The sequence below is a fragment of the Podarcis erhardii genome (genome assembly GCF_964252035.2).
Source record: "Podarcis erhardii genome assembly, chromosome: 6".
Lineage (NCBI taxonomy): Eukaryota > Metazoa > Chordata > Lepidosauria > Squamata > Lacertidae > Podarcis > Podarcis erhardii.
This window is the reverse complement of record NC_138510.1, coordinates 56,678,167-56,692,266: the sequence shown is the minus strand read 5'-3', so window position 1 is coordinate 56,692,266 and position 14,100 is coordinate 56,678,167. Positions and strand designations below refer to the sequence as shown.

Sequence of the window (14,100 nt, the reverse complement as noted above, 5' to 3'; positions counted from 1 at the left end):
AGCCAACTGAACATGCATTTTTTCCTCTGAGTCTTTGAGGTTAAATATTACCTGGAATCCAGCAGATATGTTGTTGCTACTGTATTGATAAAGTTTGTGATTGCAATTTGATGCAGTGTTTTTAGTGTCTTAATATGTACTGGGGGATATTTGAATTTTTGTTTGATTATTTTGTTAAACTCCATGAAAGGCTTCTGATCCCAATCCCAGATGTCCCGCTTTGGCTTCCAGGCTACCAAAAGACAGTTTTTTTTGTCCCACCCTGTGGCATAAGGCAGTTGTCTCACACCAGAGCGCGGGACCCAAAAATGGAAGGGAAACCTCCCTAGACCCCACACATCATCACTTTTCTTCCTCCTTCCATTGCAGCACTTCCAGAAGCCTTTCAAGACAAATATTGTAGGTAATAGTAAAATGGTGTGATGTGTATGCATTCTAAGTGCTTGCTCTAAATGTTCTAAGTGCTGTTAACAGCCATATGATTAGTGTTAATGGTCTGAAAGTTGAGAATTCTACCAGACATGAATGTGTGACAGAAGTCCATGCTTGCCTTGGCAGTGAATGAAAGGAGAATGTATTGTAGACTTGCTTCCCCAGATGTTAAAGCATATGGAGATATATTATTGGAGTAGAATTTATTCATATCATTTAGCACTCTCTCACCTCCCTCGTTTTTCTCTTATTTGTTCTTTATTTTAGCAATGCCTTTGGAGCAGATAGACCCCATATTTATTAACCTGTTAACCACTTTAGTTGTGAATGCCAAGGCACACTGCCCCTGCTAAAAAGTTTGCTTTATCTGGCCTTGGGATTACTGTAACAGGATAACCAAATTTCTCATTCCTCTTTGCATATTTGAGAGGCCCCAATTGTTTTATATATTTGTGATAACAGAAAAATAAACTATAGATTTCATCATCAGGAGGCCTGTTAAAATATACTACAACCTTTGAGTTTGTTGTACTACAGAGCATCTGGTTCTACATCACATTGCAGAGTAGAACATGCTATTTAAACCTCGAAATGTCTTGGGCTGGCCTTAGTCTTTCTTTGGATTGTGACTAATTCCATTCTCTTCTGTTCGGGGAAAAAATAGTTTGTATTGGTGCATTCATTATTTTAAAATGTGGTGTTCATTTTCTTCAGTATGAGAACCAACTTGCTGCAGGATGGAATTTGATAGCTCTGAATATGATAAATGGGAATGTTGGCTTTGATAAATATTGATAAATGGGAATATTGACAGGATAAATGGGAATATTGACAATGATATGGTTACAAAGTGAACACGCAGGACTTTTGAAACTCGCTAATTTAGTCCAAATCTAATAACCTTTCTTTTCCTTAATAAAGTGGACATTGCTTTACAAAATTTCCATCCCCCTTTAAATGTTTCTGTTTTCCAGGTTTCTAACGATGTGCACGAGACACTTTGGTAGCGTTGTAGCTCAAACTATTCGAACTCAGAAAACAGATCAGTTTCCACTTTTCCTGATTATTATGGGGAAACGATCATCGAATGAGGTGCTGAATGTAATACAAGGTACCATTTTTTTGTTCTATTGGGCATATGTTCCTTCTTGAAACTTCCAAGTTAATTTGCTGGCGGTCCTCTCTAGAATATAGTTTATCTTCTTTAGTTCAGAAAGTACCTTTTAGGGAAATGTAAAGTGCAGTGCATTTATACTATACTCATTTGCATTTACTACGGCCAAAACTGATTTTCTTACTCTTTGCATCTCTAATAATGAAGAGGAGTATAGTGTAAATAGTGACAAATGGCTTTTATTTTTCATGCTTACCAGCAAGTATACAAAAAAATGAAAACAACTGACAGACTGTGAATGATAAGTTTTCTGTAGCTAGAGCTTTAGAAACAGGAATTCAGGTTCATTGTTAGAATAGATCCCCTTTCAGATTTCCAGCATTGAGGCTGATTTGAGTAAACATGCATAGGATTTTACTACAAAAGTACTCTCCAGTAAGTGTTCTTAGGATTAGAGCATTCTTGTGCATATCCACTCAGATATAAGCTCCCTTGTCTTCAATGGGATTTCTGTCCAGGTAAGTCTACATATAGGGTCTCAGTCTTAAAGACTTTGGGCAAGCTATCATGTCCCATTTTAGCCTGCCCTATAGCATTATTGTGAAAATTAAATGGGATGAAGAGATGTTATAACCGGGCCAGAGTCCTTTATGTTTTGAGTCATTGAATTCAGGTATCTTGCAACATTCTTAATTTGGAACTCTTAAAACATTGAAATATTGTTGATTTCAAGCTGAGATTTCCATAACTGAAGGAGTCTGCCTTGAAAGCAAAACAAGGGTCCAAATCTAACCAAAGCTGTGGCAGTTTGATGTTTTATCATAAAAAGTTCCTTTCTCTACTCTTGGCATTGCTTTTCCAAGTTTAAATTTAGTGTGTATGTTGTCAAAGACATCCTGATTTCTGAAAGGTCGACATTTGAAATTCAAAATTTCACAATGCCAAATGCAGCCAGTATTGCTGTGGAGAGCAAGCAAAATCTCACTTGGAAAATAATGGAAAGAAGTGAAGCTACCATCTTCTCGCATGTCAGCCCACCTTGCATTGGAGAATAGAGAATTGCTATTGCCACCCAGGAATGAAAACCTGACAGGTCCATAGAATGGATTTTAACAATATTTGGACTAATGCGAAAGGAAGGGTAGGATTTCAAGGGACAACAGGATATACCGTATATACTGCTATTTGAGATGCAATATAAAAGCCTAGAAGAATTTGGATACAATTGTAACTACTCTGTGGAAAGTGTTTTGAGCTAATGCCCTCAGATTCTTCTTTGAAGCTAGCCCAAATTTTACATATCAGTTTGACAATATTTTTTTTAAGATGCTTCTTTCAGCTACCTGAAAGAAATTAAAAAAAACCCCTCTCTCTTCCTGTTTAGTGATCCTATTTTCACCTATAGGAAAATATAACAGAAAGCATCATCAATCAGTTCAGAATAAATACTTTCGTCTATGCTTGTGCATACATTTTATTGGAAAAATTAGAAACTTGTGGGGGGCAGCCCACCGATAAACAGAAAATATTCTAAGAATCTCATCTCATATTCTTATTATGACTTATAAAAACCCCTGCTAGGTATTCCTTTTGGATTAATTCTAGAATGACTTTCTGGTTTTTTAATAACTTTAATAATATGAAGTTCAGCTATCTTTCTTTGTTGCTAGGTAACACAACAGTGGATGAGCTAATGATGAGGCTGATGGCTGCAATGGAGATCTTCGGTGCTCAGCAGCAGGAAGACATAAAAGATGAGGTGAGAGCTGGACATCACTCCAGACATCTGGTGAATTTCAAGTAAAGGCCTTTCCAGACAATTAAAAAATATTGGATTCTATTCATAGCACTAGATCTGTTCAGCCCCCAATTCAGCACCAATTGCACATTGTACGACCGGATGCTAAGGAAAACAAGGTTCCTGTGGCTTTAATAGTTGGGCAAAGAGGAAGTTTTTGCAGGTTCTTACTGCACAAGTAAGAGAAGTTCCACCTAATCTTGTACAACTGGACACGGCTACTGTCTTTTTCATCAAGGCACGCTAATACCAGGATGCACTAACACAGGTGTGGGAAAGCTTTGGCCCTCCAGATGTTGCTGCACTAAAGCCCCCATCATCCATGCTTGATAGAGCTGATGGAAGTTGCAGTTCAACAACATTTGAAGGGCCAAAGGTTCTCCACCCCTGCATGTAATGGACAGGGTCGGGCAGCCATCACCTGTAGCGTTCTAAAAGAAGTCAGAGCAGAAGTGAGCCTCAGTGCTAAAAATGAATATATAACTTTTAAATAAATAAAATAAAAGCTAAGGTTCATTATATGGCACGACATGTTACAGAGGGAAGGGAGCTTTGACAGGTGTTTGCTTTATTTTAAATGGGAAAGATGAACAGGGAAAGATGAACATTTGATACTGAAATGCTACAACAATAAACTGGTAAGAGGTGCTGATATAACACAAAATAAAAATGTAATGGATTGGAGAGAGGGAAGGATCCTAGTATCATAGTCCAATAGGCACCTGTGACTCCTAGAAATTTCATAGCATTTGCAAAAGCAATTTAATGGCTAAATATTGTCTTTGAGTACTGGGGGAAATTATCTCTTGAGGAAATCATCTGAATGTGGGGGCGAAATTATTGCACCTGGAAAGCCACAAGTATTGAACGGCAAATTTAAAAACTGTTATTTACTGTTCATACTGGTTTTCGTAATGTTGATTTAAAAAGAAAGTGTGTCACTGGTTAGCTAAAAAATATGATGGAAATTGTAAATAATAAAGTTGGTAGCCTGAAACATACAACATCACAGTAATGTAATGGAAATAATGGAAATAATGAAAAATGAAATAATGGAAAATGGAAATGTTATAGAACAAAATATTTTGGATGTAGCAGAAGTCCATCTCATGTTTTTAATCAACCTTTCACATGTTCAAAGCAGCTTATTATATGGGGAGATTATTCTCATCATTTCTTTCTTACTAGGAATTTGGCTTCACTCTACTAAAAACTTACCACTTCTTTCATTCCTTACCCCCATGATTAAAAAAATAGGAAAACAATCATACTTAGTACTCTAGCAAAGGTAACTTTCAGTATATAATAATAAAAATATACATTACCGTACAGGTCTCTTTCATTCAAACTAAATGAGCAAGTATAAAGTTTTCCAGAACTGTCACAGTGTTTCAGTTTTACAAAAAAAAAAAAAAAAGTAGACACAAGACAGGTATACAGTAATGAGACATTTATCTGTTACTCTGTAAATTGGGAGTGACATTTGCGAGTAATGAAGTACTTAGTTAGGAATTTGTAATAATAGGTGTGTTGCCATTCAAGATTATTGTTATCCTGGTTGTAGAGACATTGATTGACAATAATGCACTAAATACATTTTTCAGCCATTTAAGTCTTGTTTCTCATTAGTACAAGATTTACTGATTATTTTATGTAATAATATGAATGTATGTCATCTGCATTTCTATCTACCATATCCATTTCCTCTCTCTACTCTAATTCCTTTCTATTCTTGATAGAATTTTTAGTTATGAGGATTGCATAAATTTATGAAATTTATTGCATAATATTGTTGAATTTTCATTGCATTATAGCAGAAGGTAACCATGAGATGATATATTCTTTTTTAAAAAAAACTTTCATGGAAACGATTCAGGTCTCAAATGATTGGGCTGTTTAGTATGCAAAAGAGGGCCGAGGTACCCTTGCACTCCCAGAAGGGCTTCTGAGCAAAAAGATGCCTCCATTAATGGAAGAAAGGAGGAGGAGCTGCAGCCCTGCAGTGCCCCCTGTAAATTGGCTTCAAAGTTTAGAGACCTTCCAGCCCAAAGTGAAAGGTAGCCCAGGGAGTTTTCGGAGGAAGGCAGAATTTGCAATAATTGTCTCTCTCATCATCACTTAGTAGAGGTGCCCTGTGAATCAAAAGCTTTTCTGTGATCACAAGGGCAACATCTAGATTCCACCCTATATTGTTGTGCAGATTTTAAAATCATAGTTGCCATGTTTTTAAGTTGCTGGGAACTAATTGTACCTGCCTAATGGATGGCTTGTGAAGATATGTATGGCCTACTCCATTGCCCCATTCTTTGTTACCTTCTGGTTGTTAGGGATGCCTAGGGGTACCATTTCAAAAACTGGTTTTATTTTCTAACAGGCTCTGATTTTCTCTCAATTAGGTCTATTTTCTATGTTAAGCATGGTGCTCGCAAACCCATGTTGTAGGCAGTGGGACTCTGGTGCTATAGCCTCTCTCTGGAGTATTTCTGAGAGTAATCAGTCTCCTTCCCTGACCTGCAGTTAGTGAGAACAGGTAGAGTAGCACTAGCACTGCCACTGTCTGTACAATAGGAATGCTAGTTATTTACTGATTGGGGCAGGGGCGGGGAGACTACAGTGTGCCGTGTGCTGCTGATTGGGAAGCTCAAATTGGATTGGCTGAGATATCGTTATAGCCTTGTTCCCTTTCCTTTCAGCCACCAAGATAGCGTTGTGCACATGTCAAGCCAAATGCAGTCTTCAGCTGTGGTTTCCAGCTGCTTGTCAGCAGCAGCACCGGCACAATGGTCTTACAGTCCCAGGCAGGCAATATAAACAGGCAGTTTATTGAGTCTTTGGTCAACCACCAAACATGGCCGATATAGGCTGTGTTGGATTATTGACTCACATGTTGGTTTCAAACACCAGGAAGCATAAGATGGCTTCTCACTTTCAGAGAAGTAGCAAAAAATAATTGTGCCAGTAATTCATGCTTCCAGTATTGTGTTTCTGCATCTCTTTTGTGGTTTTTTTTTCCAGGGGAGAGCATGCATACACCTTTCTCCCTTTTCACATATCCTGGAAGTACAAAAAAACAGAAGTGGAAGGGTTTTCTTTGGAAAGGCAAAATAGTTAACAACTTAACATAAACATAGTGTCTGCAATTCATTTCAAACCTGTAAGAACATTTGAGGAATAAAACCAGCTTTATTCCTCAGTGTCTTTAAGAGAAATGCAATTCACTAGATAAAATAATGTGCTAAACAAGTAGTGAAGTAATCCATATATTATGTACTTAGCAAGAGGCGTTGGCATGTGAAAAAAAATATTGTTTTTTCGTGGTTTGCTAGCTAACATGTAACTCTTTTTTATAAGCCTTGTTCCTGACAACTTCTGTTTAAACAGCAACTCCTTTTTCTAGTGAAGATCTTAATGCATTTACATGAACATTCTTTCAAAATGTGACAATAGGAAGCAGGATACAGATTCCGGTTTCTGTTACTGTTTTCCTAGTAACAACTGTAAGCCATCATAAACCACAAAAAGATAAACAGAAAGTTCTTCCAAGGTTTTTGGCTGTTATTTTTTTCTAAGTCAACATGTATATATTTTTTGTACATGGAGGCACAAAAGAATGGTTCTGTAAGTTCAAAGAATATATATTCCAGCTAGGGTGGGGGGAATCGACAATGAATCAGTATGAAAATTTGGAATGTTACCCTTTTCATATATTTATATGCTTAGAAGTCTTCAAATCATGTATAACAATGTGACACACTTTTGCATAGCATTTAACACAGTATCCTTTGCTAGGTGTCATAATGTGGAGCTGGGTTTTTCAGTTAATTGTAGATAGAGGATAGAACTCAGAGGATAGAACTCTTCTAGTATCACTGAGGCTAACTGAAGAAGAAGAAAAGTAAGACAAAATAGAGACATTGCACAGTTTTAGCAAACATGTAGATAGAGGCCTAAAATTCAGGTAACTTAAGTACTTTAGGGAGTGGTGGGTATTTTTCAATCCCACAAGAGTGGCTTCCCATAATTTCTGAGTTAGGGTAACAGAGCTAGCACCATTTCCAATGCCCTGTCAGCTCACTCCAGCCTGAGTGGGAAGTAGGGGTGGGGATTCTACCTTTTTTGGTGGGCTGCTTTCCTTCATTTACTCCCTTGTCATTGTGTTCAGTGAGAAGCAATTAGCCATGCCGGCTCTCGGAACGGTGTAGTTGAGGGCTTCTTATGGGCACGTTGGGAATTCAAGAGATCTTGAGGTCTTGCAGATCCTTAGCTGCCCTCGTTTCACTACCTCCACCAGCAAAACACAACCAGTGGGACATCTGCACTGACAGACCTTTCTGTGGGTGTACCAGGGATCTTCTAGCAGCATGAGTGCCATCATACCAGTGGGCTTTCCTTCTCTGATGGAATGGGACTCTGAATCCAGAGGTCTCCTACTGGCTTTAGGATTACACCCTAAATGCCTGTGGACTAAATTGTAGTATATTACCATAATGAATTGGCAATGTTATCCTGAGCAGTAGCAGCTTTGGAAAAAAGTGAGCCAGAGAAAGTGGCTGTTTCTATCCAGAGGAAGTCCACTTTTAATTGAGAAATATAATTTCCTTCAGTCTCATATTGTTACTGGAGACCTAGCTGGGAGCTCCAAGAGAAATGGCAGTAATTTATTAAGCCTTTTGTGTTTGAGGAGTGTACAGTGTTAAAAAGACATGTCCACAGTTTCATTGTTTACATTTGGCTTTTAACTTGACTGTTGAGTGATGATTCTAGCATTGCATGATAGGCAAGAATAGAGCCTGAATTTGTCACATATGAAACTAATGAGAAGAGATTTGTGATTAAATAATGGTATTACAATTCAACACACCTGTTTTGAGCCTCCTCCTTATGCATTTTTTCCTCTCTTGCCTGAGGAGGAGACTTCTCAATGGATTACAGTAACACTTTTTGACAAGCTTATACAGGGTGGAGTTCCTATGTACTGACAGAACCCATTTGATGATACCTCGATAATGCATTCTTTTTATTTCTGCTGTCAAAATTTATTACTGTAAAAGCATTGACTGTTACACAGCTGGTCTGACTTGTCCACATTTTTAAGTTAAGTAACAGTAGGCCTAACATAATGTTTATTTTTCTTGTTATGCAACATTTAACCCTCGTTGCTTTAGGATAAGATTCATGGTAGATATATATTGTTCTACAATTGCTTGAAAAAACTTCCTTTATTTGCAAATCCCACTTGAAAATGTCTATTCACTTTGACTTCCCATCAGCTGGTTTTTCAATCTTCTTCCTGAAAAACACAGTGTGTGTTTCTTTTACTTAAAAAAACCACCTGTAGAAATAAGAGTAACACTGATAAAGACATGGAGAACTATTCAGGTTCATGGAGAGGAAAAACGTTTTAATGTTTTAATGTTTATTTATCTGGAAATAGGTGGACTGTCAGCTAAGCTTTCAGATTGTGTGATCAGCCATCAGCCCATCTTCCTTTCCTGTGAACTTAAATTGAGTAGCTTTATTGTTAAAGGCACAGGAACAGAGAGCGAGCATTTAACAGTGGCCTGGGATACAAAAATTAAGAAGTTGAAAGTTTATAGTGTCACTTTATGTCCAAGTCACAAAAAGTGTTGTTTCACAGATTTTTGCATGCCACCCTGATGTTAAGGCATAGAATCAAGACCAGTAACAAAACAAAACAAAACAAAAGGCAAACCCCACAAAAAGTACCTCAAATTAGCTTATTGAAGCAAGTCAGCCATTTGGGGACAAAGCAAATTGTGATGGGTTTTTAAGAAGTATTTCCAAAATGTAATAGCAAGCAGGGCTTTTTTTTTTTAGCTGGAACTCGCCGGAACTCAGTTCCGGCACCTCTCAGGTTGGCACCATTGCCATTATAAGAGAATGAGGGAGGTTTCATGGTGAGTCCCAGCACCTCTTTTTCTAGAAAAATAGTGCTGATAGCAGATAATCTTTTGTTTTTCAGCAGAAATTATGTATTAAATAATTTTATGTGAGAACAGCAGTAAAAGTTAGGCTTTATTTGGGCAGCTTTTATATCATTTAAAAAACAACAACCCACACACTCTGTATATATATATCCATAGATTTTCCTGTGTTGAGCTATAAAATGTACAAGTTTGTCATCTTTGGAGGATCAGGTTAATGTTTTCTATTATGTTGTTTTGTTTAGACAAGCTGGGTGTTTTTTCTTTCACACTCCCATGATTAGCTGCAGGCAGTAATAGTTTTAACTTCAGGTGTGGCTCAATAAAATGTTTGAAATAGATTCTCATCCTTTGCAAACAGAGAATATGTAGGGTGGGTTCTTTGGTTTCTAGTGCCTTATGTGAACACATAGATTGTTGAATTTCAGGGTATAATGGGCTGTGTGTTATCTGAGTTATCTGAGTTATCTGAGATAACTCAGCATTTAATTGGGTCAGATATTAATTGAGACTCAAACTCCTCCTTGAGGATGCAGAAAGACAAGCTAGAAACATAGTGTAGAATTTGAGTTTCTAAAACTTAGATTTTGTTTCCTTTTCACAAGAAAGATATTTCCCAAGTTGAGAAGCAATTTAAATCTGACCATTCAGTTCAATAGAACATAGTTGTGACTATCCTTGCTGGATAATAAACAAGTACTTGATGGAACTTTACTCAAGTCTGACTTTTTTCAGCATTTTAGTGAAGATGAGAAGAAAATGCCCCACCCAAAGATTGAATGACTTTTGGGAGAGTAAAACTTCAGAACTTTCAGGTGGGAGTAGCCTTATGTTTGAAGATGATGCTGATTATATAATTAAGATTTTATTAGAATTCTTACCGACTCTTCACCATGAGCTCCCAGGTTGGGTCATAACAATTTACAGTTACTGTATTAAAATAAGTTAAAGCAGATTTTCAATCAAGAGTGCGTCCTAAGATGAAGTTGTCAATGGTTGCTGTTTTTTTTGTTTTTTTTAATGGGGGGAAATATTTGACACTGCTTCAAGCAGCAGCCATCCTAGGCATTCCCACTGGGTCAGAATGCTTCATGGGGATGATGCTTATCTGTGCAGGGAACTTGGTGGGAGTGGAGAGATGGTGCACAGTGATAGTGATTTGAGAGGGGGGAATTTCAGCCTGGCCTCAACACGGACTGATAAAAAAAAATAAAAAAAAAATATGAAGGTTTATGAAATTAAAAAGGGGGAAGTTAACTGCAGCTTAGCGGCAGACTGTTTCTTTCCATGGAGTAATCTTGCTGTCACTTTAATTTATTTCTAAAAAGATTTCATACTGATTCCATCAAAGCTGCCAATTAAATGTTGCTATATTGTCATACTGACACAAGAGCAATTGTCCAACATCTTGAGGTGGGGGCAGGGGGGGTCCTACCCATACAGCATTTCTGAATAACAGCTAAGCAATGAGAAATTTCAATATTCATAATGGTATATCCAATGGCTAAGCAGTGGAATGCAGAATAATCATGGCATAAGCTGTTCTCACAGATTAAAAGCTCTGTTTTTCATTTTGCTTTATGGATTCATTACTGTTGTGTTTCAAAGACAGCTTGCTTTGGGTCACATTTGAGGCTTATGCACTAGATAGATCTATATATTCCAAAGGTGTATCTTAATAGGTATGTTGATACAGAACTGTGATCCTCAGGCCTTTTAAATAAGGGGACCTATTGATGTCATTTTCTCTTTATGGGTATCCTTCTTCTCCCATCCATAAGCCTCTCCTCTCAACCTCTTGCTCCTTGTCCTTAAAATTCATTGCAAAAAGAGTCACAGAATGAGTGAAAGTGTTTGAAAGGTCAGAAATCGGTGCTCAGATGTCTGTGAGATGCACATTATCTGGTGCAGAATCATTGTCGTCCTCATTCCAGATATTGGGGGTGAGCTGTAAAGAATACATGGTTATTGCTAGCTAAACTATGAGGCTGAGCAAAACATAAGGTTTGGAAAGGATGCATGGTATATGTTACAATTTTTGCATGCATGCAGGTCTAGCAGATGCCCTACGACTACGTTATTAGCAATATATTAATTAATTAGTCAATATATTAATTAATTAATTAACATACTGACTGAGGCCTCAATTTGAAACATATTTACCCCAGAGTAAGTCCCACAGAAAACAATGAGACTTACTTTAGACTAGACTTGAATAGAATTGCACTACAATCTTGTACCAGGCTTCTGTTGCTGGACGTAACCCTGGGGAGAGTATGCTTACAGGATGCTCCCACCACCCCAAGGTGGGAAGGTAACTTCCACTGTTTCCTCTTTCCCAACTAGTCAGTTATGTCTGCTGAAAATCTGTTGCAGAAGGTTGGGAGGCTCACGGGAGCAATTTGAGAGAAGATGCAGAGGAAAGGAAAACTTCATCCTACCTTCTGCTGGTACTCCATTAGATCATGGTCCTGTCCATGGACTGAAGGAGCTGTATGATTCATGGATGTCTTATTAGGATGCTAACCAACCCAACCCAACATTATGTGCCACTTTTCCACACAAGTGTTCTCAAAGCAGTTTACTTAAAAAGCTAAAGCTTACAAGGAGCACTAGAAAGCAATTTAAGAGCTTTTTGCCTACCACCACCTCCTGCTGATAAACGGTTCACGTTTTTACTTGTAATAATGTCTGGGATATGGACTGCTGTCTTGAGTAAAGCCCAGTAGAACTAACACATTGCTTGAGTTATATTATAGTATCTTGGAGTTTTACTCATAGATTTCATTAAAATTGTTTGTTAGGTTTGTCATTCTCCACCCCACACACTGACTGTGTAAGCTGCTGTGTGTCACTGTTATATAGTAGGAAGGGTGAGGTAAATTGGCTTCCTTCTATCATCTAGTTACTGTTCCAGACAAATTTTGTTTCTCCCAACTAGCCAGGCATTGAGGTACAATTATGTTCACCTGTACTTAATGAATAATAATTATCTAAGTTATAGAGGATGGCAACTCTTATGAGCTTGTTTGCCCATTATGCTTTTTGAATCTGGGCAAGATTCAACTTCTGGCATTCACATTTTCTCAACAACCGTAAGTGAGCAATATTGCTGGTTGGCTGTCAAGGGAGTGAAATGTCATTTGCTTTCCAGTGACCTGTAAAGCCCTTAGCAAGCATGTCTTGAAAAAGCTCCATGTAATTACTTGGAGTAGAACATTTAATGAAACTTACATTTTAAAGGCAACTTTTAATTTTTATCTGCATTCTGAAATTTGACTGTAGATGTTTTTGCTTTGCTATCAGTATCGAAAAAGAAATATGACTGGTATTAAAACTGAGGAGGATAGCTTATATTTACACAAACACTTAATTTATGAATACAGGCTATTAATAAGAATAGCCTCAATTTAAAGAGTAGAATCATAGAATTGTAGAGTTCGAAGGGACCCCAAGGGTCATCAAGTCCAAACCCTGCAATGCAGGAATCTCAACTAAAGCATTCATAACAGATGACCATCCAACTTATGCTTAAAAACCTGCAAGGAAGGAGAGTCCACCACCAAGAACTGCCACTCTAGGCAGTTTTTTTTCCATTGTCAAATAGCTCATCCCCTCAGAAAGTTCTTCTTGATGTTTAGTTGGAATCTCCTTTCTTGTAACTTGAATCTGCTGGATTGAGTCCTACTCTCTGGGGCAAGAGAAAACAAGCTTTTATGGAAGAGAAGTTACAGATAGGTAGCCGTGTTGGTCTGCCATAGTCAAAACAAAACAAATTCCTTCCAGTAGCACCTTAAAGACCAACTAAGTCAGTTCTTGGTATGAGCTTTCGTGTGCATGCATGTGCATGGTGTATCTGAAGAAGTGTGCATGCACACGAAAGCTCATACCAAGAACTGACTTAGTTGGTCTTTAAGGTGCTACTGGAAGGAATTTGTTTTGTTTTGATTATGGAAGAGAAAACATCTTCAATGTGACAGCCCTTGATATATTTGAAGATGGCTATCTCAGTCTCCTCTTTTCCAGGCTAAACATACCAAGCTCCTTCAGCCCTTCCTCCTAAGGCTTGATTTCCAGACCCTTGATCATCTTTGAGTAGGACCATCACTCAATGACATTTCCTGTATGTGTAGAGTCCCAAGTTTAGTCCTTGACATTTCTGGTTAAAATGACTTTGTGGAACTGCTTCCTGCCTGAATAGACAGTAATGAGTTAGAATGGTCTTGTATAAGGCAGCTTGCCACTTTATATGTTAAGTTTTAAATGCTTTTCCAAAATGAGAAAATGTTTTTTATTGATGCTCTACTTTCATAGGTACATTAGACAAGTTTACAAAATTAAAATAAAGCACTGAACCAACAAGGGCAAGCAATAAAACAATAGGAAGTAAGGTCCAAATAATTTTTTAAAAAATGCTTATCTTTCTAAAGGCTAGCAGGGAAGAGGTTGTATGAACTTCTTTTGGAAGTGAGTTCCAAAGCACCATGCTGTAGTAGAAAAGGCCCTGCTCCTGAAGGAGTAGATGAAATCCAAAACATGGCATAATCAGCTGGCTTTTAAATGGCAGTAAGAACTTTTTCTCTGTTACAAAGGTTGGTTTGTGCTCATGTTGGTAAGCACTCACTCAGTGCTGTTGCACATCTGATGAAGTAGGTAGCAAGAGTAAAGAAATTTGCTCATACACCTTGTTGTGAAGAGAGGCTGCTGCTGTGCAGTGTTCATATGATGCTTCATTGAAGCTGTCAAAAGCTGGGTTTTAAGTCCCATAAATAAATAAAACGAAGATATAACTCTGCAGGTTGTAAGAGGAA

General features: G+C 37.8%; 1 protein-coding gene and 1 long non-coding RNA gene across 5 annotated transcripts in view; one reads left to right on the top strand and one right to left on the bottom strand.

Annotated features, from left to right (window-relative positions):
* The window catches only part of FAF1 (Fas associated factor 1), a 171,325-nt gene that overhangs the window by 129,574 nt on the left and 27,651 nt on the right, over positions 1-14,100 (top strand). The window contains exons 14-15 of the mRNA XM_081868243.1: positions 1,407-1,543; positions 3,217-3,305. Of these exons, the coding sequence (XP_081724369.1) occupies positions 1,407-1,543; positions 3,217-3,305 (226 nt within the window). The remainder of the gene's footprint in view (positions 1-1,406; positions 1,544-3,216; positions 3,306-14,100) is intronic.
* The window catches only part of LOC309345303, a 69,623-nt gene continuing 59,931 nt past the window's right edge, over positions 4,409-14,100 (bottom strand). For 3 of the 4 annotated variants that reach the window (XR_014158162.1, XR_014158163.1, XR_014158164.1), the window contains one exon: positions 13,259-13,482. This is a non-coding gene — a long non-coding RNA (uncharacterized lncRNA). Of the gene's footprint in view, positions 6,399-13,258; positions 13,483-14,100 lie in introns of those variants that run through there. The other variant, XR_014158161.1, reaches the window with a different exon arrangement.